Source organism: Bubalus kerabau, chromosome 5 (assembly GCF_029407905.1).
Source record: "Bubalus kerabau isolate K-KA32 ecotype Philippines breed swamp buffalo chromosome 5, PCC_UOA_SB_1v2, whole genome shotgun sequence".
Classification (NCBI taxonomy): Eukaryota; Metazoa; Chordata; class Mammalia; order Artiodactyla; family Bovidae; genus Bubalus; species Bubalus kerabau.
Genome location: NC_073628.1, coordinates 81,269,989 through 81,297,975, shown reverse-complemented (window position 1 = coordinate 81,297,975; position 27,987 = coordinate 81,269,989). Strand labels below are relative to the sequence as shown.

The 27,987-nt window shown below is 36.7% G+C and overlaps 1 protein-coding gene across 2 annotated transcripts; it reads right to left on the bottom strand.

Annotated features, from left to right (window-relative positions):
- Positions 1-25: 25 nt before the first annotated feature.
- Positions 26-27,987, bottom strand: FBXO28 (F-box protein 28). Of its 2 annotated transcripts, XM_055581967.1 has the most exons (5): positions 27,688-27,987; positions 17,171-17,280; positions 13,846-13,984; positions 6,068-6,263; positions 26-4,644 (listed from the first exon to the last, which is right to left on the bottom strand). In XM_055581967.1, the coding sequence occupies exons 1-5, from the start codon at positions 27,952-27,954 to the stop codon at positions 4,250-4,252; spliced, it is 1,107 nt and encodes a 368-aa protein (XP_055437942.1). In that variant the 5' UTR covers positions 27,955-27,987; the 3' UTR covers positions 26-4,249. The 2 variants fall into 2 exon arrangements, with proteins under 2 accessions (XP_055437942.1, XP_055437943.1); XM_055581968.1 differs by lacking the exon at positions 6,068-6,263 and having other exon boundaries at positions 4,472-4,644.

Here is a 27,987-nt window from a genome sequence, read left to right as displayed (position 1 = left end):
ATGAAATACAAAGAAAACAGGTAGCACTGGTAACAACACATTTATTTACGTACCCTGTTGTGTGACCGGGAGGTGTTTTTCACTTTCCAGTAATTAAATTAGGTTATAACAATTAAAATTCCAGAGATAAACTACGGTAATTTATTGTTGCTCATGACCATAAGTAAACAGACATGGCACAACATAAAGGAATTTTAAACGCATCAAATTTTAGGTATAGCTTTGAATACGGACCAGTATCTACTTTGGCAATGGACCTAATGGATTACCAATATGCTTCTAAATCTCATGGTTCTCTTCAGACACAACAGGAAAAATTTCAGTTTTTGACCTTTGAATTTCAGAAATTTAACAAAGATTCTTAGGAAGCTGGAAAAGGCCATTACTTAAGCCTATCATATTTATCACAAATATAAATATATTGCTATTAAAAATAAACTCATGGTAGGCAGCAGTCAACTAATTGCTAATTTCATTTTGTAGATTATATAGTATTTCTTGAAAATAATTCACCTCAAGATGGCAGGCTACAGAGCTTTTTGAAGTAGTTCTTATTAACCTTTTGAGACTAGTGAAAGAAATTCAGATCCCAAGCCAAATCACTGCATGTACTGGATTTTACATTAGGAACAGCCATTTTTCAAGAGACTGCATCGTACAAGGCAGAATGCCTTTATTCCTGGTTTCAAATTTTACAACGTATGATTATTCTGAAGGACATTTGGTAAGTGTTAACAAATGGGTACTCATTGCTAGAGCAGTATATTAAGAATGTGCTGATCACCAAGTGTGAGATTTTAAATTAAAATTATATACTGTTGAAAATAAGACAAGATAGGGAGTTCCTAGATCCTAGAAAATATTATGGCTAAGGAAATAGAGAACTCAAAAGAGGAATCTACCTCCAAGAAACTACTTCGGTATAGTAAAATAGAATTAAGTGCCCTGTCTCAGGAAACAGTTATTAATAAGGAACAACTGGGACATCACACATCATTTCTTTGGAGATTAAAGTGCAGGCTATGAAATGGCATATAAAATAATGCATAAAATAGTGCAATCTTAAGGTGCCATTATTTTTATTACACATAGCCTATGTTCATATGTCCATTTTCTCTCAAAAATCCAGCTGTAGTGACACCTTTTAGCTTATTTATTTAGGCATTACTTATACTGTCTTACCCACCTTAGGGGCTACATAGAATATTTTAACAAGTAGAATAGCGCATATATCTTGAAACTACTAAATAGAGATTAAGGCAAGCCCCTGTAAAGTTCAGTACTCCAAAAACATGTTTTACTGAAAAAAAAAAAAAAAAAAGAAATTTGTTTCCAAAACCAGTGGCTTTAGACCTGATGGCACCCCAAGTTTTTAAAACAGTATGATTACTGATTACTCTGATTACATCTGTGTTTGCCCTTATTTCCAGGCTCTGTACATCAAAGAGGAGCTTGAAAAACAACAGGTTCTATATCCTCATGCTCTGAAATAATACATAGTTCAGAATACGTGAAAACCAAGTCAAGTCCACGTGGGAAACAAGCAGAGACTCCTGTGGGGGGCGAGCGGGCGGCAGTCCTTTCCATTTTTCATCCGCCTTTCCACATTTTATCTGTCTGTAGTGTTGTGATCAGTTTGCAAGTGGGACAACTTTAAGTATCCTCTGAAAGACTAGTCAAGGAAGATGATGGGAATACTTTATGAAATGTCCTAACATTTAACATATTAACATACAGTATTTAAATTACTGCCCTACAATCCAGAGCAGAATAGTTCTCTCTCGGGTTGCTAACTTACAATTTTCCTGTAACATATGTCAGTTTTAGGTGATGGAAATATTTTGTGATTTGTTGACACTTAAAAACCATTATACTACCCAAATGCAAGTATAACAGCTATCAAACTGGCCAAGGCAATATCCTAACATATTTTAGCTAGTTAAGATTTAAAACAACTGTAGTGCTTTATTTCCTACTGTTATGCCACATTCACCCATTAACAAGTGCAACTCATTAAATTTGTGGGCAGATGATTACAAGTATATATGGTAGAAATTTGGATTTTGAAACAGAAAATCTATCTTTTAATAGTGTGAATGTTTATTATGGAAGCCAAATATTCATGTTAACTAAGACTGTAGATACATTTAGGGTTATCTAGCTGGAGTTTAAAAAGAAACCCAGGAAACTTTAAATAACTCATTAACATTATTAAAAAAGATCATCTGAGGTTATATCCCTTTGATGCATCAAGATCATACTTTATAAACCTGTAGACATGTACTGTTACTTAAAAACATCTTCGTATTACCAGGAAAGCGAACTATTAAAGGCCATGAGCAAGTATTCCAGTAGGCCTCCTCCAAAGTTGTGAGAATATGGCTAAATCCTATGACTACACAAATGAGACCTCCTGAGAAAATGAGTTCCAGACAGGGACTTTTATGGATGATCTTGGCTGACAGATGATTTTTGGAAATTGTTTATTTTAAAATTACCTTCCCAACAAACCATGAAAACACTTGGACGTTATTTTATGGTTTTTCATTGAAAACATAACTACATAGTGAATGGAGTTTTAATGTTAGACAAAGAATTGATCAAAATCTAAGGACACTATTAAAAATGGATAAGAAGTTTCATTTGGTGAAGTTAATCTCAAGGATGCATAACCATATCATGTTGGACGGATTAAAAAAAGGTAGTGACCTTGTGCTTTTCTTCAACTAAGGTACTTACCAAAACCTTAGGTTTTATACAGGTGTCAAACTCCCACCTGGAAAGGGATAGTATTCTATATTACACCTAAGTTTACCTTAAATAACTGAAGCCCAAGGCAACAGTTGTTTAACTTAACAGTCAAATAATGACTACATAATTTAGTACATTAAAATAAAACTAGACAGTAATAGTTGACTGTTTCAAAAAATACACAACTGGGGAAAATAATCACTGTACAGGTGTTAAAGTGACCACTCAGAAGGTTGACAGTGCAAGACATGCTTTTCCAGTTACAAGCTCAAAACAGGAGTGCAAACAAAATTAAAGCTTTTGTTGAAAGTTGAAGGATAAGGAAAGCCTGAAATTAATATTAAAAAGCTTCCCTCAGGTCACCCCCCAGAAATGAAACAATCAAAATGCTTTTTCATAGTACAATTTTCTTCAATGAACAGTTTTTCAATGGCAAAACAACTGCATCCCATAAGTTGGGTTCCCTACTCACACCACTGGTCATGGCCACAATGGATCAATAAGCATACACAGTGGTGAGTCAGGAACAGTAATAGTTACCAGAGGTCTGATATCAACATAAAGAATTTGGGGTTCTGTCTTAGCCAGTGTACCTGAACCCTACAGAGAACAGCTAAAGCAGCGGGCTTTAATACTCTTATCCTGTAAAACCGGAGGACAAATGGACATACAAATACCACTCCCCCTCACCCACCAAAGCAAGCTGTTGCAGTGGAAGATGTTAAGCGCTTAAATGAACTAAGACACTGCTCTAAAAAGTGGAGAAGTATAGAGGTTCAAGATCAATACCAGTGCAAGAGCTTTTTTAAGTGAGTTGACTAGGCAATGCATGCATGCATCCATGCAAATGTAGGTCATGGCCCCAAAAGAGAACTGAAAACATGTATATAACAACTGGATAAGTCCCTTGCCAGTAGTTTATAAAAATATATAGTCAATACTGTAGAGGCCCCTTCTACAGTCAATACTATGGAAGTCCGTTTTAGTTACCCATTACTTCAATACCAAAAAGCATTTACTACTTTTCAGACATTCCAGACAAAGGTCACTTATAACAAAAAGTCAACTTTTTTTTTTTTTAAAAACAAGATACTGTCCATTTAAAAAGTAGGTCTTCTCTTTCAAGTGAACAGGACATTTTCTGTATTAAACTTAGTTTCTAGTCTGTCAAGACTGGTTTAAGATCCTTATGTAATGTGCATATATGCAGAAACAAATTTGCTTTAAACATTATCTGCACACAAAAAAAGGTTAACTTCTCAAAACATGATAGAATAGGTCTGGTTAGTACAAATCTATTGCAAAGTAAAAAGATTCTGTGCATCAGTTCAACGAGGAGAAGCAGGAAAAAAAAAAGTCCCAACCATGAGAGTTCAAGTTTAAGTTGTGTTCTGAAAGCCTAGAGCTGAGGGACACCGTGTCGCGCGGTGTCCAGATACGCAGAACTGGTCAAGCTACAAAGCCAGGTCTTCCTCTGGCGCTAGAAGCACATTCCGATTTACTTTCTATTCCGGAGACGTTTAGATTTCCTAAGACAGTCTATGGCTTCTGCGGCCTTTTTTCGTTTCCGAGGAGACTCTTCGCTCTGCCCAGACCCTGAGGAGTTTCCCACTGCACTCTCCATTACTTCTCGCAATTTGCGCTCCAGCTCTGCCAACCGTGCGTTCTGTTCACCTATGATCTGGGTCTGCTCTAGCAGTTTCTGGTCCTGGTCTTGAAGCTGTTTCTGCTGTTCTTGCACTTTGGTGCGAAGCTCAGAAATTTCACGCCTGAGAACAGTCACTCCAGCACCATTTGTCTTAACCTGCTGCTGGAGTTTGGTAACCTCTTGTCTTGAAGGGTTTTGCTTGGAGAAGAGTTGCATTGTAGTCAAGGCTGCAGACGGTCCTGGAACTATGGAGAAATGGTTTAAAATGGTCAATCACTTCAATGGCTCACCACCAGTAATAATTAATGAGACTTCTTAAAAAATGGAATGTCCTCAGTAATATCACCTCTGCAGATTTCTTCTTTGCAATCTACTTGGTCTAATGAATTAATCAAATACTTTGTATTAACTATAAATGAGTCTGAATTCTGATTCTCATGTTCATGTGGCAATATGTGGATTGCCAGCAAAAGCAAAGAGTGCCCAGGGGTGTTAACTTGGATTTAAAAATATTATAAAACTTTTTTAGAACCTAGTTAAGAAAATATAAATGTAAAACTAGAGTAGAATTACTTTCTATCTTATTACACACAAGGAAACATAAATATCTGAGTCAGACGTACAGACCTATTAGGTTCATAAGTCCTGTCTGCACTTAGTTGAATGTTTGGTGTCAACATTAGCCAAATAATTGGGATACCACCAAAAAGGGTTACATCACACTCGATGACCAGGAAGAACTTCTGACATGATGTAGGAAGGCTTTGGAACTATTCTGTTTTAGGAATAACAATGTACCATGGGCATAAAAATCACTTTTAAACCCTATCTCTGAAGCTTTTCTAAAACCCTATCAAGAACCATATGGATCCATCTGCACCCTAATGCTAATTTTCTCCTCATACATTTAAATAACCAGAATATTTTCCTTGACTGATACATTGTTTTTTCTCAGCTTACCTTTAGCCAACTAACAAGGCTCAGATCAGTTTCTCACCTCTTGTGAAGTCTCAATCAGACCAGCCAACAATGATTTTATCTTCCTTAAGATTTTTCTCTCTACTCATTTGGCATGTAAATGGACACTCCTTTAAACTATTCTCTTGCCTGCAATAATTTGAGTCATGATTATGTCTTACCCTATGAAATAATAAGATTCTTGAGAGCAGATATCATGTATTACAATTCTTTTTAGTCTTCATAGGACACAGTATAGTGCTGTCCGCATAATAGTACTCAATAAGTATTAGATATATTAATGCTGAGATGCCATAAGCTTTATTATTAAATTACAGACACCCACTCACTCTACTGAGTACTCCAGGGAGCTAACTAGTCTGAATGAAACAAATGTTTTACTAAAAATTGCTCTAACAAATTTATGCCCAGTTAAAAATTGTGGATATGTATAAAGATTCAGCCATAAGATTGTTCTTCAGTGTGGTTCAAATACTGAAAAACCTGGAGACAAATGTGCATAACAGCAGTGGATGAACTATGTAAGATATGGTCTGTAATGTAATCTGTCATTAAAAATGATGCTGCAGATACACAGTTACAGACCCAGAAAAGTTCAAGATACACAGTTAAGTGGGAGAAAAAAAAGGCAAGTTACAAACCTATGTATGAACATGATTATAAACTGAAAGTATTATAAACAAAAGATACCTGGAGGAGAGCCCATGAGTCTTCCAGATACATCTGATCCTGGCAATTTCCTCTTTAGAATTGGAACAATCTTTTCATCAAAGTATTCCATTGCCATGGAGGAAATATCCCTTAACTCTTGAAGTACTTCATGAGCTCGCTGAGGGGCTCTGGTAGAATTGACATATCTCAACACACGATAAATCTCATCAATCACCTAAAATAATGAGCTCTCATTAGCACTTTATCTTTTTTAAAGAATATAGGTAAACAAGGAGTAAGGTGACTGCTTGTTTTGCAAATTCTACAGAGATCTACAGGGTGACTTAACTGATACACTGACCAATGGTAACATTACCACCTGTAACACCTGGCTTTGGGCTTGTTATAATACTATATGTTTCATATTTATATTTATTAAGCATCTTTACTGTTCTGGGGCTAAAAAAAATTACCTAATATTTATATATAAATACAAAATGGTCAAATTACAAAATATACACTTATATACGTTAGCAGTAGTCCCTCATGTTACTAGTCTGTCACATTCTACTACAAAGAATCTGCTAGTGATAGGATATTAACCGATCCATAGTAGCGCTACATGTGTGTTGTAAGTAAGCAAAGTACTGCAACACTCCAGTATTATTTGATGTCTTCCTCAGTGCTAGTACATTCCACCTACAGGTGCAAAGTAACCCTCAGCTCTCTGACCTAAAGCAAACCCTCTCTCTCTCTGTTGCTCAGGGTTTTGCACATTATGAGCTCTTTTCTGTCATGTTCTCCCTGCATATCTCCCCTACCTTCTCCAGCCCCAAATTTCTAATTCACACTTGAGGTCTCAGTAACACTTTCTCAGAGTAAGCAGTCTTTTCTGAACCCTCTTTAAGTATGTTAACACCTTCATCAAATCCTTTATTTTTTCCTCAGAATACACATTAGAAGGTTTAAGTACTACCTCTTCCTGTTAATTTCTTTTTCCCATAACATAGTAAGCTCAATGAGAGAAGAGACCATACCTAGTTTCCACTGTCAGATCCCCACAGCCTAGCAGTATCTGGCACATGGCAGACACCCTAATCAACGTTCGTTAAATGAGTGATAAAGATGGTCAAATAACATAAACTGCCTAATACTGACACATCTAAATAAAACTGGTTAGGGACAAGCCACAAGGTTAAAGTCAATACAAGAAGATGATTTTTAGAGGCTAGATATTGTTTTGAATACAATGGTCATTGTTAACAGAATTTTTACTGAGAGGATAAATGGACCTAATAAGTTTATGTACATAAATACTGGTAGACAGAAGAATATTTACAGTATGTTTGACCTAGACTAGAAATGACTGCTACAATGACTCAAGCATGAATAAGACATACATCTTAACCTGTGCAAGATGACTTAGTGAAAGACCCATACACAGCAAAGACTAGTTCAAACTGAGTAAGTTCAATGTACAAGCAAAGCACTGTGTGAAAAAGGAAGCAGACAGGGATAAGATTTGTTTGAGCATTGAATAGGCCTGATGAAGGACTTGGCAATGAGAAGTAAGCAGAATTTCAATGAGAAGAGAAGTCTGAGCAGGAGGGTGTACATGACTAAAGAGGAGCGCTGCAGTGAGGAGCTGGCTAGGAAATCCAAATGTATGTAGTGTTACTATGTACCATGGGCTTCCCTGGTAGCTCAGTCGGTCAAGAATTTACCTGAAATGCGAGAGACCGGGGTTCGATCCCTGGGCTTGAAAGATTCCCTGGAGAAGGAAATGACAAACTACTCTAGTATTCTTGCCATGAGAATCCCATGGACAGAGGAGCCTGACAGGCTACAGTCCATGGGGTCGCAAAAAGTGAGACAAGACTGAGCAACTAACACTTTATTATGTACCATGCATTTATTCTAGGTTTTTAAAATAAATTTATTATGTAGTGAATCCTCTTCCATAACCCTGATTCTTCAGAATTAATTTCATATCAAAATATCGCATAGGGATTACTAATACTAAATGACAACTGTAAAGCAAAATGTGAAATATTCTTATCTACCGTATTCAGCCTTCTAAATACAGTGTGAAAACAAGGTGTATCTCTCTCCCTTTGCCCAAGTGTTCTATTAGGAAATTTAGTGTTTTTAAATCTTACTACATAGAGGTTATTTTAATTAAGTGGACTCATCCAATCCATGTTTTCAATAAAATTAAAAACATTTTCTTTCCTGTGTCCAAAAGTTATAAGCAAAGGACAAGGTGAAGAAAAAGACAGCATGTTAGAACCAAACCACTTCTAGCATTCAGAGTCATCAGTGGCTGAAATGGTTGTAGACATACATGTTAAGAAAAGCACAGTATTTACCTGATTTTTAAAATTTTTCATTTTCTCAATAGGTTTAATCACTTTCTGAAAATTACTTTAGCAACCAGAATGTAATGGTTTGAGTCTTATATCCAGTGTAAAGACCACAGGTCTTAGGCAGGTCATTGAAACTCTTTAATGGCTATTTATACACTTTTCAAGTAATATGCCACTGCTGAATACTAGAGATAATTAATACTTATGAAAAATATTTTTAAGTTTTAAGAAAGAATGGTAAGAAACCAAATGTGAACAACTATCACATTCCCAGCACATACAGTTTACTCTATCATGTTTATGTTTAAATTGGCAGAGTAATAAATGACATACTATGAACATCATTTAAGGCTTTCAACTATTATAGATGAGAGAATTTCTATCTTATTTAATCTACTGTTTAGCAAACAAAGTAGTGCAAGTGAGACTCTTTGGGACTCCATGGACTTCTCTAGGTCAGAATACTGGAATGAGTAGCTGTTCCCTTCTTCATGGGATCTTCCCATCCCAGGGACTGAACCCAGGTCTCCTGCATTGCAGGAGGATTCTTTAGCAGCTGAGCCACCAGGGAAGCCCAAGAATACTGGAGTGGGTAGCCTATCCTTTCTCCAGCAGGTCTTCCCGACACAGGAATCAAACCGGGGTCTCCTGCATTGCAGGCAGATTCTTTACCAGCTGAGCTACCAGAGATGCCCTTAGCAAACAAAGCTCCCATTAGAATATTGAACCTTGTATGTTCTCATTTTCTGTTTCTTTTTGTTCCACTTGCTGATGTGCTCAGCCATGGCTGACTCTTTGTGACCCCATGAACTGTAGCCCATCAGGTTCCTCTGTCCGTGGAATTTTCCAGGCAAGAATACTGGAGTGGGTTGCCATTTCCTTCTCTTTGCTCCACTTGAGATTTCCTTAATTTTCCTCTCATTTATTTTTTCTTCCATATTTGTAATTCTTTATATGGCATGTGTTTGTCTGTATTTTTCTGATTAATATTTCTCTTAGACTATTAGTCACAGTTTGTTCAAGTTTTATATCCTTGTATTGCTTTCTCAAAGGTCTTTTGTTCTCCATTTGTTTTACTTTGTGTTTCTTATTAGCCTGGTGATTCTCTACTCCTTGCTTATATTTAAAAATGCAGCACATAAAAAGCTGATCAGATCTTGTTAGCCAAACTGGTAGTAAAGGTGGAGTTTAGGGGTGTAAGAACAGGGACCTAAAAAATTCAATGAAAATAGATTAATTTTTTTTTCATTTTAAAGGTTCAATGACTGCATGTATTTCCTTGAGGACCAGCAAAATGAAAAGAGGAAATGCTTCTAAGCCAGAGTTATTTTTAAGAATGTCTTCACACTAAAACCAATTTTAAAAGAAACAAAAATACAACATTCTGGAAACATTAGATAAACTCAAATTGAAGGATATTTATTCCTCAAAATAACTTCAAAAACTTGAAGCCCAAGAAATACAAAATGTAGGGAATTATTCCACATTAAAGAGAACTAACAAATTCATGTGTGATCCTAGATTGGATTCTGGACTCAGAAATAAAAATAGCTAGGAAAACTATTATTGGGATAAGAAATGAACCTTGAATATGGACTGCTGATCAGTGTATTGGATCAATGTTAAATTCCCTAAGCTTGTTATCTGTACTGTGGTTAAGCAAGAAAATGTTCTAGTTCTTAGGGAATACACTGAAATATTTCAGAATAACGGTCACAGTATCTCCAACTTTTCTTCAAACGGTTCAGAAAAATAAAACACATATGCAGAGAGAGAACAAAAGGAAATGAGACAAAAGGTAAATAACTGCTGATCTGGATAAAAGAAATATGGGAATTCCTTGTCATATTTTTTGCAATTTTTGTGTAAATGTGAAATTGTATCAAAAGAGTGCTACCCCTCAAAAAAAGAATAAAGAATGACCATCACCAGTTCCCTCCCCCCACCGAAAACAGCATTAAAAACAAACCAGCAATACAAAATCTACAGATTTTTAAGTTCTTTCAGGGAAATCTAGCTTCATGACAATCATTTATACCATGAAACCACTGACTTTTGGAGACCACTATATTTCAATAAGCACAAAAGGTTTACTGGGGTTGTTAGTAATAATGAAGAAAAGAAATTATTCATGTCTTTTTTCATTATTATATCTCCTGGAATGATTAGTTGGCCTCTGCTCCATGTGGTTTTCAGTTTGTGTGAACTGCTGATACTGATCAAGAACTTACTATAAAAAGTTTGACTTCTGTATGTCAGTCAGAAGATTTGAGAAATATATATAGGAATAAGCCAAGAATCTATACTTGATTCTGAGAAAAGATGAATGGAACATCAATATAGTGGCCAGAGTCTGCAACTATGGCCCTAACTGACCTGTGCCTATTTCTGTAAATTAGGTTTTTATTAGAACATGAGCACACCCGTTCATTTACCACATGTAGAATCATGGCTGTTTCTCAGTTGAGAAACAGACCATGACATGACACAGACCACACGGTCCACAAAGTCAAAAATATTTATTATCTGGCCCTTTACAGAAAAGTTTGCTGATCCTTCCCAGAGCTCATAGTGGCAAACTCCCAACCAGTCTGAATTCTTTAGACAGACCTTTAAATGCCTTTGTTGTTAGTACGGTATCCTTGTCAAGAGACTCCATTTTAAACCCCTCCCATGAATAAGCCTTAGATTTTCACTGGGTAGAAGGGCAATGATTTAGCTTGTTTGGAGTTGGAGAGGGGACCTACAGATTTAAATCATTCCTAAATACAGATTCTCAACCAATCTTTTTGTTTTAGCCCCATTTTCAGAAGTGCTTTCAACTCTAGAATTTTTTAGAAGTTCAGCTGTGCATACTACATTGACTCCCAGCTTCCCCCACTGACAGGTTAGGAATTAACTTCCTCAGTTCTTCTAAGTCAGTTATCATTTGTTCATCTACTTTCCAACTTCCAAAATTCTGCTGCTACTGTCTACTCTCTTGATCTCCTTTTCATGGGGCTTTATCTTTTCTTCCTTTTAAAAATTACATCATTTACTTTACTGAGTCGAGTATGGGGAGGAGTTAAGAGGTAAACATACATTTAATCTTCTATCTTCATCCTACCATTTAATTTTACAAACGAATTTGATTGTTCTTTCAGAGAATAATTAAAAAAAAATTTTTCCCCCATCTGTTAGTTTAAAAGTCCAAAATTCTGGTATATATCAGGCAATCTAATTTAAATGAATGTTGCTATTACCCAGATTCACTTAAGTAACTTGTAAAAACTAATTTGTGAAATGAACCCAGGAGCAAGATGCTGGAGAAACCAAGAATAAACTACTATAGAAATCATATACAAAATCAAGATTATACACTAAACTGAAAGAAAAGTATTTCATAGAATATCTTCATTTACGGATGTGATATTTAATGCCATATCCTTATGTTCTGAAGACAGAATATGAAAGTTTAAGGATGAGAAAGTTCAAAAAAGAATAATGATAAAACAACCCAAATATTGCAAACTATGTTAAGTTAGCAGTTTAGACTTAGCCTAAGCTAAAAAGTACCAGTTACATAAAAATAAAAAGTATTAATCTAAGTATACAGTGTTGATTTAGGCAAAATATAAGCTATGAAGATGGCAGAAAAAACCAAAGTGATAATCAAAACAAAAATTATTTGTTTTTCCAGTTCAGACTTGTAGGAGAAAAATAAATTAGAATAAGATCTTGTGAAGAAATGGGTAATATTAAGGAAAAATGGAAGACTTTTCCACTGCAGGTAAGGTAAAGGTCTCAGTTAAGGAGCAAATGCCCAAGGGGATACACATAAGCTTCAAAACTGAAACACCCTCCACTGCTACCACCTCCATTAGTACTAGAATTAAAAGAGAAAACAAGTGGTTTCCAAAAAAAAAATAGCAAGACTCAGCTGAATTTAACCTCATTTGTTTAGACAGTAAATATCATCATTTCAATCATATGATCTTGATCAACTAGAACAACAGATAGACAACTTCTGTAAAGGCTGGTACTAAAATATCTTTGGCTTTGCAGGCCATATGGACTTTGCTGCCAACTATTCAGCTCTCATTAACAATAACTGGTTGAACTGTCTCTTGAGGTTATGAAACATAGAGAGGTGTCTTAAACATTCATAATCTTAACATTTTGAGATATGCAATAAAAACTATGAGGCTAACTATAGGAGACAACCTATTTTAGTTCAGTGAACATCACTGAATTAAGACCTATGAATTAGACCTGGATAAAATCTGGTCTAAGAATTAGAATCTAAAGTTTCTAACTGGTCACCTTTTTATAGAAAAGCATCAGTAGCTAATATGAGGAAAGTGAGCTATACCAAAGAATACTTTAAATAAGAAACAGGACTCCTCTGGCTCCCAACAAACATTATAGAATATTGAAAATGAAGAAAATAATAAAATACTGCCAATGTTAATTATCAATGGAAATAACAAAAAGAGAGCATTCAAATTTTACTAAGTATTAATTAGTTCCAACCATGTTAAGGGAACCTTTTGCCAGTAGCAGCTAAATAGCAAAATGATCTTTAATTCTATCTCCATCTCTTCCACATAAAAAGATACTGAAGTTATTTCATTCTGAATTTACACTCAATTCAGGAAGCAAGGTATCAGTGAAGGTATGAGCAGCATGTTGAATTCTGGGTCCTTTATTAACTTAGTCACAGTAAATACACCACAATAAACTTATTTCTGTGTTAAACAGCACTATTACTTAGCCCAGAGTATACTGCTATACAGTAATTATCTATTCTTGTCCAATCTGGAAGTTTTTAAGTTGTTTTCATGAAACATTTCTCAAACAAAACAAAACCAGCTTGTCTCTCCCAACTCCCCTCCCTAAAATGGTAACAATCTTGAAGGCAGAGACAATACCTATTCTTGCTCATTGCTGTATCTCTGGCATCTTTACAAAAAGTAAAAGCTTAAAAATTTTTCTTTGCGTATGAACCCTTAAAAAACTTTCCTGAAGAATTGTAGGGCTTTTATAGCATATTTCATAATCAAAAGTTTAAGTATACAGATCACATAAATGATATATATTTATATAAGTTATTGCACAGAAGCTAAACAAATCCATTCCTAGAAACCCACTCAAAGAAGTAGCAATGGGACTTCCCTGGCAATTAAGGAAGACTGCACTCCCATAGCAGGGGGCTTGGGCTGGGTCCCTGCTCAGGAAACTAAGATCCCACGTGCCTCATGTGGTGGCCAAAATTAAAAAAAAAAAAACAAAAGTCAAAAGCCCACAATTATCTATACAACTTACCCTTTAATATTGTGATTACTGAATTCACAGATGACCAAAGAAGTAGGAGTGATTCTGTCATTTAAAAAAATCACTCTATAACTTCATAGTAATTTGAAGTTTAAACAGTCCAATCCAGCTGTTACTAAGTAAGCAATTCTATTTTACCTTTCCTGGTATGAAGCAACAGAGATTGGAGTCCACATACTTCATGAAAGTCATATTTAATAATGACAGCCTTGTTTCAACAGCAGCGAGGATGTCTGCATGCCGAGCTAATGAATGGTTTCTCCTTTCTGACTCTCTCCTACCAAAAAAAAAAAAAAAAGCAACCATTAAAAGAAGTACTGTGGACTAAAATGCTAACCAAACAAAGTACCTTAATGTAAGCCTAACATTTATTTACATGTTAATTTAGAAATCTACAACTGGGTCATAATTTAACGCAACGATAAATGAATCACTATGTTTAGAAATCCTTGCTAAGGATCAATCAAATATTTATTGATAAAACATTTGAAAAAAATTATTTTTTTATGTTTTGCCCTTTTGCTATATGGATTCCTTAGTGGCTCAGTTGGTAAAGAATCTGCCTGCAATGCAGGACACTTGGGTTCAATACCTGGGTTGGGAAAATTCCCTGGAGAAAGAAATGGCAACTCACTCCAGTACTCATGCCTGGAGAATTCCATGGAGAAGCTGGGCAGGCTGCAGTCCATGGGATTGCAAAGAGTTGGACACGACTGTGCAACTAACTTTTACTTTCACTTGGGTATATCAAGCTCAAGCCTAATGGCTATTAGAATCAGAGAAATGAGATAAATGAAAGAAGTATACATGGACATAAGGACAAGAGACCATGTATTTTTGCTCCAAGATCAGCTCATTTTAACTTTTCAAAAGTTTTGAGACATAATTCACATATAATTCACTTTTCAAGGGTACCATTTAGTGATTTTTACTATATTCACACTTGTGTACCCATCACTACCATCTCATTTCAGAACATTTTCATCATCATGAAAAGAAAGCCTGTAACTATTATTAATTACTCTCATTATCCAGCCCTTGGCAACAACTAATGTACCGTTTCTATGGATTTGCCTATTCGGGACACTTCAGATAACTGGAATCATAACAGTACGTGTTTTGTGTCTATCTTCTTTCACTTGGCATGTTTTCAAGGTTCATCCATGTAGAAGGATGTCTCAGAGTTCTTCATTCCTTTTTATTGCTGAATATTATTCTATGGACATTCCATAATTTTGATTATCCATTCATCTGTTGCTGGACTCCTGGGTTGTTTCCCCTTTCTGGCTATGATGAATAATGCTGCTGTGAGTACCTGTGTACTTTGTGTAGACATAGTTTCATTTCCCCTGAGTATCTACAGCGGTGAAATGCAGTATACAGCAGTATATGCATATAAGCAGCATATGCCCGCTGCATCTTTTGTTAACTCTGTATTTCAATTTTTGAGAAACTGTTTTGTAAAGTGGCTGCAACATTTTATTATCCCACCAGTAATATGTGAAAGTTCCACTTTGTCCATCTCCCTCCCAACTTTTGTCCTTTTAAATTTTAGCCATCCATCCTGGTGGGTGTTCACTGGTATCCCATAGTATTTTGATTTGCAATGCCCTTATGACTAATGATGTTTGGCCTTTAGTACATCTTCTTTGGAGAAATTTATATCAAATTCTTTTCCCATTTTCAAATTGGGGTTATTTACCTTTTTATTGTTTATACCTTAAAAAAAATATTTTGGTCACACCAGGAAAATGTGGGATCTTAATTCCTGGACCAGGGGTGGAACCTGTGCCCCTTGCATTGGAAGGGTGGAATCTTAACCAATGGCCACCAGGGAAGTCCCCCTTTTTATTGCTGAGTAGTAAGACTCCCTAATATAATCTGGATACAAGTCCCGTAACAGATACACGGGCTGCAAACATCTTGTCCCATTCTGTGGCTGTCTTTTTATTTTCTGGATGGTGTCCTTGGAGGCATAGACATTTTAAATTTTGATGAATTCTAGTTTGTCTACTTTTTTCTTTTGTTACTTGTCCTTTTGATGTTGTATCTAAAGAACCTAATCCAAGTTAATAAAGGTTTACGACTGTTTTCTTCTCAAGGTTTTATAATATAGCACTGACATTCACACTTAAGTCTGTGGTTAATTTTCAGCTAATTTTTGTATATGGTTTGAGGAACGTCTTCAACTTCATTCTTTTGTCCCAGCATCATTTGTTGAAAACACTATTCCTTCCTCATTGAATTTTCCTGGCATTTTTGTTGAAAATCAATTGACAAAAAATGTAAAGGTCGACTTTCCGGACTCTCTTCCATTGATCTGTATGTCTATTTTTATGTTAGCACCAGACTGATTATTGTGGCTAAAGCTTTGAAACTGGGAAATGGTAGTTTTCCAACTTTGTTCTTTTTCAAGATTGTTTTGATTATTCTGAGTTTTTTGCATTTCCATAGGAATTACAGGATCAGTCTGTCAATTTCTATAAAAAGACAGCTAGGATTCTGATAGGGGTTGCTCTGTGTGCTAAGCTGCTTCAGTCACATCTGGCTCTTTGCAACCCCACTGTAGCCTGCCAAGCTCCTCTGTCCATGGGACTCTCCAGGCAAGAATACTGGAGTGGGTTGCCATGCCCTTCTCCAGGTGATCTTCCCAAACCAGGGATCAAACCTGTATCTCTTATGTCTCCTGTATTGATATCCAGGTTCTTTACCACTAGTGCCACCTGGGAAGCCCAAGGGTTGCACTGAATGTATATATATATATATATAAAAATTGGAGGAATAGTGCCATTTTAATGGGCTTCCCAGATGACTCAGTGGGTAAAGAATTTGCAATGAAGGAGACACAGTAGACGCAGATTCAATCCCTGGCCATCTTAAAATGAAATCTTCCAATCCATGATCACAGAATGCCTTTCCGTTTATTTAAGTCTTTAATAACCGTGCTTTCTGGTTTTTAATAAACAAGTTTTGTACTTCTTTTGTTATATATATATATATTACTATCAATGCTATTGTAAATGGAATTGTCTCCATTTTTGGATTGTTTATCGCTAGTGCATAGCATTATACAATTGATTTTTGTATACTAGTCTTTTATCTAGTATCCTTGCTGAACTTGTTTTTAGCTCTGATAACTAATCAGTGTATTTTATATATAATATCATGTATATACAAGATGATGTTATCTGTGAATAGAATTTTATTTCTTCCTTTCAATCTGGATGCCTTTAATTTCATTTTCTTGCCTAAATGCCCTGGCTCAAACTAAAATGTTGAACAGATATGGCCAGCGTGAACAAACCATAGTAAAATCACTTATGGTGATCTGTGTATATTTTCCTACAAAAACTTGGAAACCATTTAACATGTAAACCCTTACTTAGATTAAAAAATAATAATAATCAAGAAACAAATAAAATCCCCAGTTGTAGAATTACTGCCACTGCTAACCATAACATACCTTGGGAGTTGTGCTTTAACTTGTTTCTGACATAGATTATGGTACCTTTCCACCTTTAGAAATCCCTGATTCAACATTCTCTGGCAGACCAAGTCCATTCTTTTACAAACCTATGGGAAGACAGAATGAGAAAGAATTTTAAAAGTAAAAACTTCAGAAAATGTCTGTGGTAACCTAAATATAGAGGAAATCTAAAAAGGGGATATATACGTATATATATAACTAATTCACTTTGCTGTGCAGCAGAAACTAATACAACATTGTTAAGCAACTATACTCCAATAAAAATTAATAAAGGGACTTCCCTGGTAATCCAGTTGTTAAGACTCCATCCATGCTTCCAATGTAAGGTGTGTGGGTACAACCCTTGGTCAAGGAACTAAGATCTCAGATGCTGTATGGTGCAGCCAAAAAAGTATATAAAAATTAATTAAAAACAAATTGATAACAATTAACTTAGACTCATTAACTGATGGTTCAAAGTTCTCTGTGCTAGAATCGTTCTCCAGTTTGCTATCTGAATCTTTAAATCAGTATATGTGAATTCCTCCTTGTAACCTGCAATACTACATTTAAAAATTAATATTATATGTAAGCAAGGAATAATTTACTCTTTTTTAAAAAAGAGAATATATATGTTTCCTTGTTTATTTATATATTTGACTTTTTCTTGGTTGTGTGACATGGCTTGCAGGATCTTAGTTCCCTGACCAGGGATCAAACGCATGGCTCATGCAGTGGAAGCTCAGAGCCCCACTTGATTCTTCACTTTAGGTATCTGTTGAAATGTTCTGAATGTATCCCCACTATTATGCTCAAAGTCTATAATTCTGAAGATCATTAAAACAAAATATTTGAAGGCTTTTAATGGTTTGAAACAAGAAAATTCTTCTCTGGCCAAAAATACATATTCAAACTTGAGTCTAACCCCTCACAAAGTTTTTATCATTACCAGAATGAAAGTTTTAAATCATTTCTTCTAGTGGCTTGGATGAAGTATGACAGTTTATAATGGCCAAAGCCTCTACTAGATACTGTCATATCCTTCAAAATATTTTAACATGTATAGCAGACACTTAACTTTAAAAATGGTATCTTTATACAATAAAAGCATAGGATCTGAAGTCAGAACACCTAAATTTGAGTCCAGCCATTTTATGTCCTTGGGCAAATCAGTTTCTTTTTGAAAGCCTGAATCAGACATCTGTAAAATATGGATAGTACCTCATACACAGGGATATCATTAGGATTAAAAGAAATAGACATTAAATCACGGTAAACTATAAATTGCTATATAAAAATTGTTTAAACAATTTTGTTAACAATTTTAACTTTACCACTAATTTGAAAACTTTGCTTTATATACTTAGCTCTTATATTTCTGAAATATCCCAGTATCTTTCTTATCTTAATGAAACCTACTACACAAAATATGTTTGTTGTTTGTTTCCTGAGTATTTTGCATTGACTCAGAGGTATCAACCTGGACCTCAATTCTCACTGTATAGGTGTGGATGTTGAGAGCACAATGCTGAGATAAAATTGAGATAAATCTACATCAAGACTAAGTTGATTAGACAATGGCTGTCTTAACGCTTCTTTCTATCCCTCACAGCACCCAAATACAAATGCTTGAAAAATACTTGCTAAAACCAAATACTGATGAAACTCAAAAGTAGCTTTCTCCTGAGATTATACAGACAAAAGTTCCGGTAAACTGGGCTGAGCTGATAAAGGTTTTGATACCCTAATACTAAATACTAGCCATTCCCTACATAGTAGTACGCCAGATGAAAGGTATGAAGGTAAACAGTTCTTTTCAATTTCAAAGTAGATGAAAACATAATAAAGTACTGATACTTTACTGATAAATCATATTTTAAAATACAGTGGAATCTATTTCTAACTGAATAAGTTATAAACATTTGTTCAGTGTCCATTGAAAAAATAATAAACCCAATATGTACTGATATAAATGTTTCTAAAACAAAATATTTAATGAGTACATCTACAAATCTCTTTAATTTAGTTTAGGTCTAGTAGTTTAATAGAAATAAGTGAATTTTCATATCTGCTTCTTTTGCATTAATCTACTGAGGTATTCTTACCTAAGAAAATTCTAGAAAACACAATATACAAGTGCACATTTCATTAGCTGTATGATGGTACCATCACATATCACAGAACTACTGGAAAACTCCACTGGACCTTTGTGAAAGAATGAGAGTAAAAAATGCAAACAATACCTTAGTACAGTAATGAAAATATTTTAGATTATATAGACTCCCTGAGTCTTGGGAATCCTTCTGGTAAACCTGGACTGCATTTGAGAACCACATTGCCATAAACAATGGTACTGAACTTCGTGTGAGGAAAAAAGAAACTTTTATCATGTTACTGGAGGAAGAAAAAGAAAGTATGTCTTTGTATGTGTGATGAGGGGATATAAAGCTGGCTAAATTCTAATCTGTCATAGGAGAAAGTCAGTTCAGTCACTCAGTTGTGTCTGAAAGTCAACAGACATTATCAAGTAGGAAAAAAAAAAACCCCACCCAAAGACTTCAAAATGAACTCTGAGGAATAAAAATTGGGGATTTCATTGTTGTTAAAACTATTTAATGTGAGGCATCCCCTAAGACAACTTTGTAGAAAAATACTCTTTTGTTCTGTGGACTCTATAACCTCTTTGATAATTTCTGAGTTGAATAATGGAACTAAATCCACTGTGGTAATGATTTCCTAATTTTTTTTAAGTCAAATCATTATTTCGTACATCTTAAACTTATACAGTGCCATCTCTATAAAACTGAAAAAAAATGTTTATTTACAAAGTAAAAAATTAAGTCAGGAGGGGCTCAGTCACAAAGAATCCGCTTGCAATGCAGCAGGCACATGAGCAGCAGGTTCAGTCCCTGGGTTGGGAAGATTTCCTGGAGGAGGGCATGACAACGCACTCTAGTATTCTTGTTTGGAGGATCCCATGGACAGCGGAGCCTGGAAGGCAACAGTCCACAGTGCTGCACAGAGTAGGACATGACTGAAGTGATTTAGCACACCGCACACTGCTGTAATAACTTCCAAGGTACTTTCTAAATTATTTCATTATTCTAAAACTTTGCTGCACTAAATCTAGCTAAATACTCAATTTAGAAATCTTTTAATGATCTAGTAATGCAATGGAATGAGTACTGACTCGTATGAGCATACAATCGGCTGAGTAATTTGTGATAAATAAATAACCAGGTAAGGTCAACCAAGGAAGACTTAACGTGATCCTAGGCTTTAAAAGAAGAAAGGACAGGACTGCTAAGTTAATGCTGATGGGACAAAGGCACAAAGCCTGGAATGAATAAACCATTAGCAAACTACTTCCGAAGACAGATCAGATACGCAAGCAAGGCTGAGAAGAATAAAAGCTCCCGTGTTTTGATCAGGAAAATCAGACAGTAATGAGAAATAAATTGAAAAGGAAAAAGAGCATCCATTTTGGGAGAGACCTGGTATTGGGACAGTTGACTGGTCATTTTCCATAAGCAACTATACTGTTACAACTAAAGATAAGGTTCTGGAGATCTCACACGAAGAGAGCTGAAACCACCGCAGATGAATCCCAAATAAAGAGGTAAAAGACAAGAAAAAAGATTTATCAATGAGTCTTAACTCATCATTCTAATTAAAAGCTGGCAAAAAGATCAGAAAATATACATCTGAAACAAATACTGTAAATCAACCATACTTCAACTAAAAAAAATTAGAAAATAGGAGGTAACAAAAGCAAACTAGAATAGCACCACAAAAACCAAAAAGATCTGAAGCATTAGTTGATATTATAAGAACAGTATTTAATGTAACATTCTTCCTTTCATAAATGTTTTATAAGCACTGACTGACCAATAAAATAAAAACAAAGACACCATAGAGCATATAACTCTCTTTCATTCAGAATTCAGAAGGAAGCAAAGTGACCTCTGAAAAAACAGAAATATATTAATTGTCCCCAAGGTGAGCAGTATAATTATAACTGCTATCAATGCATATTCACTTGCAAAACAAAATTACCTTATTTAAGTGTAGCTCTAAATTTGGGGTTACTTTAATTATTTCCCAAGATTACAGAAAAGAAATATCATTTCCCCAGTTATTAAAACAAAACAAAAATCCTAGCAGTTTGGCAATTTACTCAGGACAGAAAAATTCTAGAATCTAATATACAAAGATGATGACTATGTCAAAAACGATCAATGTATTTAGAGATTAGGAAAATACATACTATATAAACAAAAGGTAACTAATGGAATAAGTATACAATAGAGACATTTAACTTGCCCCTCTGTTATCTGCTGTTCTAGTATGAAGAACAGATTTGTTTTCTTTGTTAATTATTTCAAGATTTAAAATGCCATGTTTATTTTTTTCTCAAATGAACTGAACAGTCAATGCATGCATGCTAAGTCGCTTCAGTCGTGTCCGACTCTTTGTGACCCCGTGGACTGTAGCCCACCAGGCTCCTCTGTCCATGGGATTCTCCAGGCAAGAATATTGGAGTGGGTTTGCCACGCCCTCCTCCAGCGGATCTTCCTGCCCAGGAATCAAACCTGCGTCTCTTATGTCTTCTGCATTGGCATGAGGGTTCTTTACCACTAGTGCCACCTGGAAAGCCAATAGTTTCCCCCAATTAATAAGGAAGCTATTATCAAAGATTAGGCTGCTTAGACCCTTGACCTGAAAGGGACAGAAGACACCAGAATCTACCCTTTCTTTTTACAATGAGAAAACTGAGGCCTTAGGAACTTATATAACTTGTTCAAGGTCATAATCATTAAGTGCAAAAAGTGAAATTAAGAATTTGGGTCTTCCAGCAAATAGTGATTCACACACACACACACACACGTTTACTCTCAGTTTCCTCATTTTTTCATACTGGCTACACATTTCAAGGGTTAGCAAAGCACCTAGGACGGCACCTCAATAAAAATCAAGCTATGTTGGGGGCGGGGAGGGGAGGGAACAATCCAGGTCTTTTGATCTGTGTATTCCCTCCCCTAATTTTGTTTATTTCTTTTTGGCTGTGCTAGGTTGCACCAGCTTTTCTCCAGTTGCAGCAAGCAGGGGATACTCTTTTGTTGGGGAGCATGGGCTTCAGGGTGCTTGGACTTCAGTAGGTGCAGTTCCTGGGCTCTAGAGCACAGGCTCAGTAGTTGTGGTGCAAGGGCTCAGCTGCTCCGAGGCATGTGGGATCTTTCTGGACTAGGGGTTGAACCTGTGTCTCCTGCACTGGTGGGCGGATTCTCTACCACTGAGCCACCAGGGAAGCCCTGATTTGTGTCTTGTTAAATTTAGTGATCAGTAGCTATGTAGACTGAAATGTTTATCCTAATTATTCTCAATTGATTAGGGTCTCTAATACTCTCCTGTTATAGAAACTGCTGGCACGAGTCTAGAAAGCAGGACTTCAGTGGGTGGGGGTTTTTTGCCACACCACTGAAGTTTTGCGATGGAGCTAGACCAAGATCTTCCTATAATCCTCTCAATTAGACAAATCTGTGCAGAATATTTGACAGCCATCTGGGCTGGATTCTTTACAAAGTCATGAAAGAATGAAAACAGTGAAAAGGCGGGAGAAATGTTCCAGATTAAAGAGACTAATGCTTTATTAGATTTAAGAACCTTAACTACCTCCCCAACCCCTCTCCAAGCTATCAAAACACATTTTGGTGACAACTGAGAAACCTGAATATAAAATGTAATATTAAATACCTTGGAAGTGATGATATTGTGTTTATATAGAAGTATTTTAGGGGTAAAATGTCATTGTATTTGCACCTTACTTTCATATGGTGAATGAGCGTACAAGATAAAGTAAATGTGGCAAAAAGTTAATGACGGGTACATGCATGCTCAGCCGTGTCCAACTCTATGTGATCCCACGGACAGAGGTGATAAAATCATTTAAAAAATGAACAATGAATGAGCCAGTCCTATACAACTTTCCATCTCTTTCACAAGAACACTTTAATCTTTTATAAGAAAGAATTCTATCCTCTTGGTATGGACCATTTAAGATATAATACTATATAGAGAGACAGAGTTAATTCTCAATTGTCTGTTGGTAAAATTACAACAAATTAAAAATTCCCTGTGTGTCCCTCCTAAATATGCACTTGGAAAGAAAATGTAAATTTAATATTAGCCTGAACAAAACAATTAGGATAATTACATATCTTTTTTTTTTCCTACTGGGAATGTTCTTCCATTTTTACTGACTGGATAAAAATTCATGACCCTGAGGAAGCCTCTGCTGATCAACCTCAACACTCTTGTATTTACTACTCTGCATTTGTTATCCTGATTCTTTGTAAATGTGCTCAAGGAAGGTGTGTACATTCTGTCTCAGAGATGATATTGTGGACAGGGTTACTGATTAGACACCTTTGAGAATCTGCCGGAGTGAAGTATTCCCAAAATATAATTTCTTACCTATACTTAAGAACTTGTTAATAAAATAAATAACCTGATGATGACATGGTAGGGGAGAAAAACCCCAGCAGTATAGACAGTGTATTTTCTATAATACAGCGATACAGAGCAATGGTTCTCAAACTGTGGTTGAGGGACCCTTGGGGTTCCCAAGACCCTTTCGAGAGTTTCTGAAGCTAAATCATTTTCATAAAACCAAGATATTATTTGCCATTTTCATGCTTATTCTCTCACAAGACACAGCAGAACGTGTGTGGCAACATGACATGTGATGACAGCTAATGGAATTATGCACTGTGCATTCTTGTGTATTTTAGAATCTTCAAAGGTAAGCAAATTGGGTCCTCAATAACTTTTAAGAATGTAAAGGTGTCCTGAGACAAAATTGAGAACTACTGATATAGAGAAAGAGATATAAGGAAAACATCTTGCCTACTTAAAAAAAAAAGGTAATACTTTCCCATTTTCCTTCATATTTTCTACCAGTCAACTCTCTCTACAACTGAACTTTTCAAACACATTTGAAGAAAAGATGTGAAAGGAACTATAAATGAGTTAACCAGCTAGAGTGCACCAGAGAAATATCTTGGGACAAAAACATAGATTTACGTATTTTGCTGTCAAATGGAAAATTTCATTCCAGATAATAAGCATGACACTTGAATTGAACTTTTAATCAAATCTGTCCTGAACCACTAATAGGATTCCATTAAATTTACAGGAGCTCCACTAGAACCACAGAGGAAAAATCTATAGGAGATTTTATATATCTCTTTATAAAAGTGGCAGTCCACTGGGCTGCCAGGGAATTCTCTAAGACAACTTTTAAAAAGCCTTGCATACTTTTTTTTCCCAGTGAGAATTCTGTACTCACAAGTCAACGTTATATGTTCCAACTTGGCTGTGATGTGCTCTGCAACTAGGTGCAGGACCTTCCTTAACCTTTGCCACTTGTTTCAAAAACTCTCATACCTATGAAGGGGGCCTTATGTGACAGACTAATGCTGCATCAGCACAAATTTATGTGATTTACTGGAAAACAACTCAAAGTACACATTTTGTCATTTCAAAAGGTATCTTCATCCAAATAATTTTAAATATATTAGAGCCGGGTACATTCTGGGAGCAATAGTCAACGGTAGAAAAAAACAAAACAAAATCCAGTTCAATAAGGGATCTGGACATTCCTTTGGAAATAACCAGACTGGAGAGTCAAATTTCAATTATTCATGGTGAGAGGAAGCAAAAATAATTGGAAAATGTTATTTTAGCAATGTGGGACAAACTGTATAAAGAAAATATAGAGCAGTAAGTACATGGACCCTGCACCTGTCCTCTAATTTAGGTGTTAACAATAGTTATGACTGAGGCCTTAATGTGTGTGCTCAGTTGTGTCCGACTCTTTGCTACCCTTTAGACTGTAGCCCGCCAGGCTCTTCTGTCCATGGGGTTTTTTGGGCAAGAACACTGGCTGCTACTGCTGCTAAGTCGCTTCAGTCGTGTCCGACTCTGTGAGACCCCAAAGACGGCAGCCCACGAGGCTCCCCCGTCCCTGGGACTCTCCAGGCAAGAACACTGGAGTGGTTGCTATTTCCTCCTCCAGAATATCGTCCATGACCCAGGGATTGAACCTGAGTCTCCTGTGTCTCCTGCATTGCAGGTGGATTCTGTACCCCTGAGCCATCTGGGAAGCCCAAGGTTCTAAAAGGGCAAGTAAGCTGAAGGAAGAAAAAAATATGCACTTGACAAATATGTAAACTAGCTCATTAACTACTGAATGGTTGACATTTAGCTTTATGGAAACTAATTCTGTTCTTAATTAATATCACTCTTTTCTAAGTACACCCAACCTTAACTCTACTCAAAAAAATACTTGACAATAAAAGAAACTATGTAATTTATATGCCAGTTAGCAGCATACACACTGGTATTGATTTTCTCGCAAACAGTCTGTTAGGTACAAACGGTCACTTACATTAGGAAAGGCTTTACATACTACGCACTATCGCTAGACTGCCAATTTCATTAATGATCATAATTAAATTAATGCTGACACCTAGTGGCAAGAATCTTTCATGTTACTTGAATTGCACCTTATGACATATGAACCAAAGAATTTAAAACCAAAGACACTTCCAAATCGCCACAAAAGGTTACCCACTTAAATCTAAGAATTATCCATTAACCTTAAGTAAAGAAAGGAATAAGAAATAGTTCCCCATTACTAAAACAGAGAAAAAACCATCTTTAAGAAGTAAAACTGGGAGCTGAATCTTTTTAGGGGGGTGGTAAGGGACTCCTTATGATAAAAATCTCTGAAACTACAAATTTGTATCTTTAAAATACTAGAATAGATAACTGCTTAAAAATAAGAATGCAGCTGAGTATTTCAGTTGAAAGAGATGTCATTTACTAATAAACTGTGGGATGTGTTTTTAACTCTGTCCCCTAGGATAGGCTGGTTTTCTCCCCTTTAAGAATGTTTTTAATTTTTAAAGAAGTAAATTGACCAACAAAATGAACACCACCACCCCCCCCCACACACACACACAGTTTTTCTCAATACTTATAAAGCAGAAGGTGAACATTCCAAGCTTTACAAAGGCATTGTCTGGCTGAAAGGCTCAATTCAAATGTCATGTCCAATTTCCAGGCAACAAGAATGTATACCATGAATTCTGATCAAATATCATTCTTTATCAAAAATCGAAGGAATAGTTAGGATTCTACAAGAAATTCTAGGATAACACGTTTTGGAAATTCAATCATTTAAGGGACAATCATTTTAAAATATTACTTTTCAAATGAATTTTTCTATCCTGCAGACTGGCATGGTTGATTGTGCTGTGTTGACAAGAAAATAAATGGTTCACCAGTTTGAATATTTAATAGCCTCCTTTAAAAAATATGCTTGCATCTCAAAAATACAATTATAATCAATTTTAAATTGAAGGTGTAAATCTAAAATAGGGTTTATTGATTATTAAGAAAACGCTATACACAGCACATTCAGATACGTCTTTGTCCTCTTAAAAAAAAACCCCGACCACATATTTAGCTTCTACACAGAAACGGTTTGTAATCATTTCAAAATGTCCACCTCCTTCAATTTCCTTCCCACTTAAAGATAAATTCACTGAGGAAGCAAAATAACTGACTGACTGAACTAAGACAGTCATTGAACCTTCAGTGAAGCCTCTGGGATGAAGAAAATCCCAAAGGCAAATTCATTTATTTTCATTAATCATGGACAGAATAACTGTGATTTTAAGGTATAAAACGTCTCCTAAAGCTGGCGGGTGGGCGTAAATCACTAGTTAGAAAATGAAATATAGGAGAGGAAAAAAACCTTCTCAAGGGGCAAGGTGCTTCACGATGGGGTGGCAACTGTCAGGGGTGAGGGAAAGCCCGATAGCCACTTCTCAGGATTGCCTTCACTGGTCAACCAAGGCGCTGGGGTTGAGGTTACCAAAACGAGTTTGAATTCCTCCAAACCTCGACTGGCTTTTGGGAGGACGGACCGATCCGACTTTTATCTTTTGCAACAAGGAAACTTGGGTGGTAGGGGGAACAATACGTTATTCTCACAGACAAACCAAACCTAGCCGGGATAATCTCGCCTACTTCGAAGTGCTCGCCCCCAACTCCAGCCTGGGGTTAGAAGGTGATATACAAAAGGCAGGTGGTGAGACCCCTCCGGCGTACACGCTCAGGCCGGACAGAGGTTGGAAGCCCAGCTCTTGCTGCCCCCGCCCGTGGCCCCGCTTCCGGATCGGGGGCACAGAGCCCCCGAGCCCCACAGACCCTCAAAGCCAAGTTCCTGCAGGCAGTCGCCCCCACTCCCCAAGCAAGGGCGGAATCTGGACAAGCCCCGCGGGCCAGCCCCAAGAGAGACTTTGGGGCGGGAGGGGTGCGCTTGGTGCTTTAGCTGCAGCTGCAGCTCGCCAGGGGCTCCCTCCCCGGGGAACGCTCTTCCCTTTGGGGCCCTCCCCAGACCTCGGCTCTCGGAGTGGGCGGCAAGGGTCCCCAGGGGGCCTCACCAGACGGAGCTGGCTAATTTCGTCGTAGGACATAAAGCTGAGGATGTTCTCGATGGCTACGATGGGCAGCGCCACCAGCGTGTTGTTTTGAGGCAGCTGGTCCGGAGCCAGCGCCGGGGCTGGGGGCGCCTGGGACCCCGGCTGCGGGGGCTGGGGCGGGGGCGGTGGGGGCAGTCGCTGGGTAGAGGCGATGGCCGAAGGGGAGCCGCCGTCGCCGTGACCGCCGCCTCCTTCCTCAGCCATCCGCTCCTCCGACGCCGCCGCCATCTTGGGGGTTTGATTCCTTCCCCCCTCTGCAAG

What these genes read in the sequence shown, in the direction of transcription:
- FBXO28 (XM_055581967.1), bottom strand. Translation starts at nt 27,954, where the DNA reads ATGGCGGCGGCGTCGGAGGAGCGGATGGCTGAGGAAGGAGGCGGCGGT. An exon ending in AAATTAGCCAGCTCCGTCTG is followed by an intron (nt 17,281 to 27,687) that starts GTGAGGCCCCCT and finishes GTCTTCCCATAG; the next exon opens with GTTTGTAAAAGAATGGACTT. An exon ending in GTTAAAGCACAACTCCCAAG is followed by an intron (nt 13,985 to 17,170) that starts GTATGTTATGGT and finishes TTTTTTTGGTAG; the next exon opens with GAGAGAGTCAGAAAGGAGAA.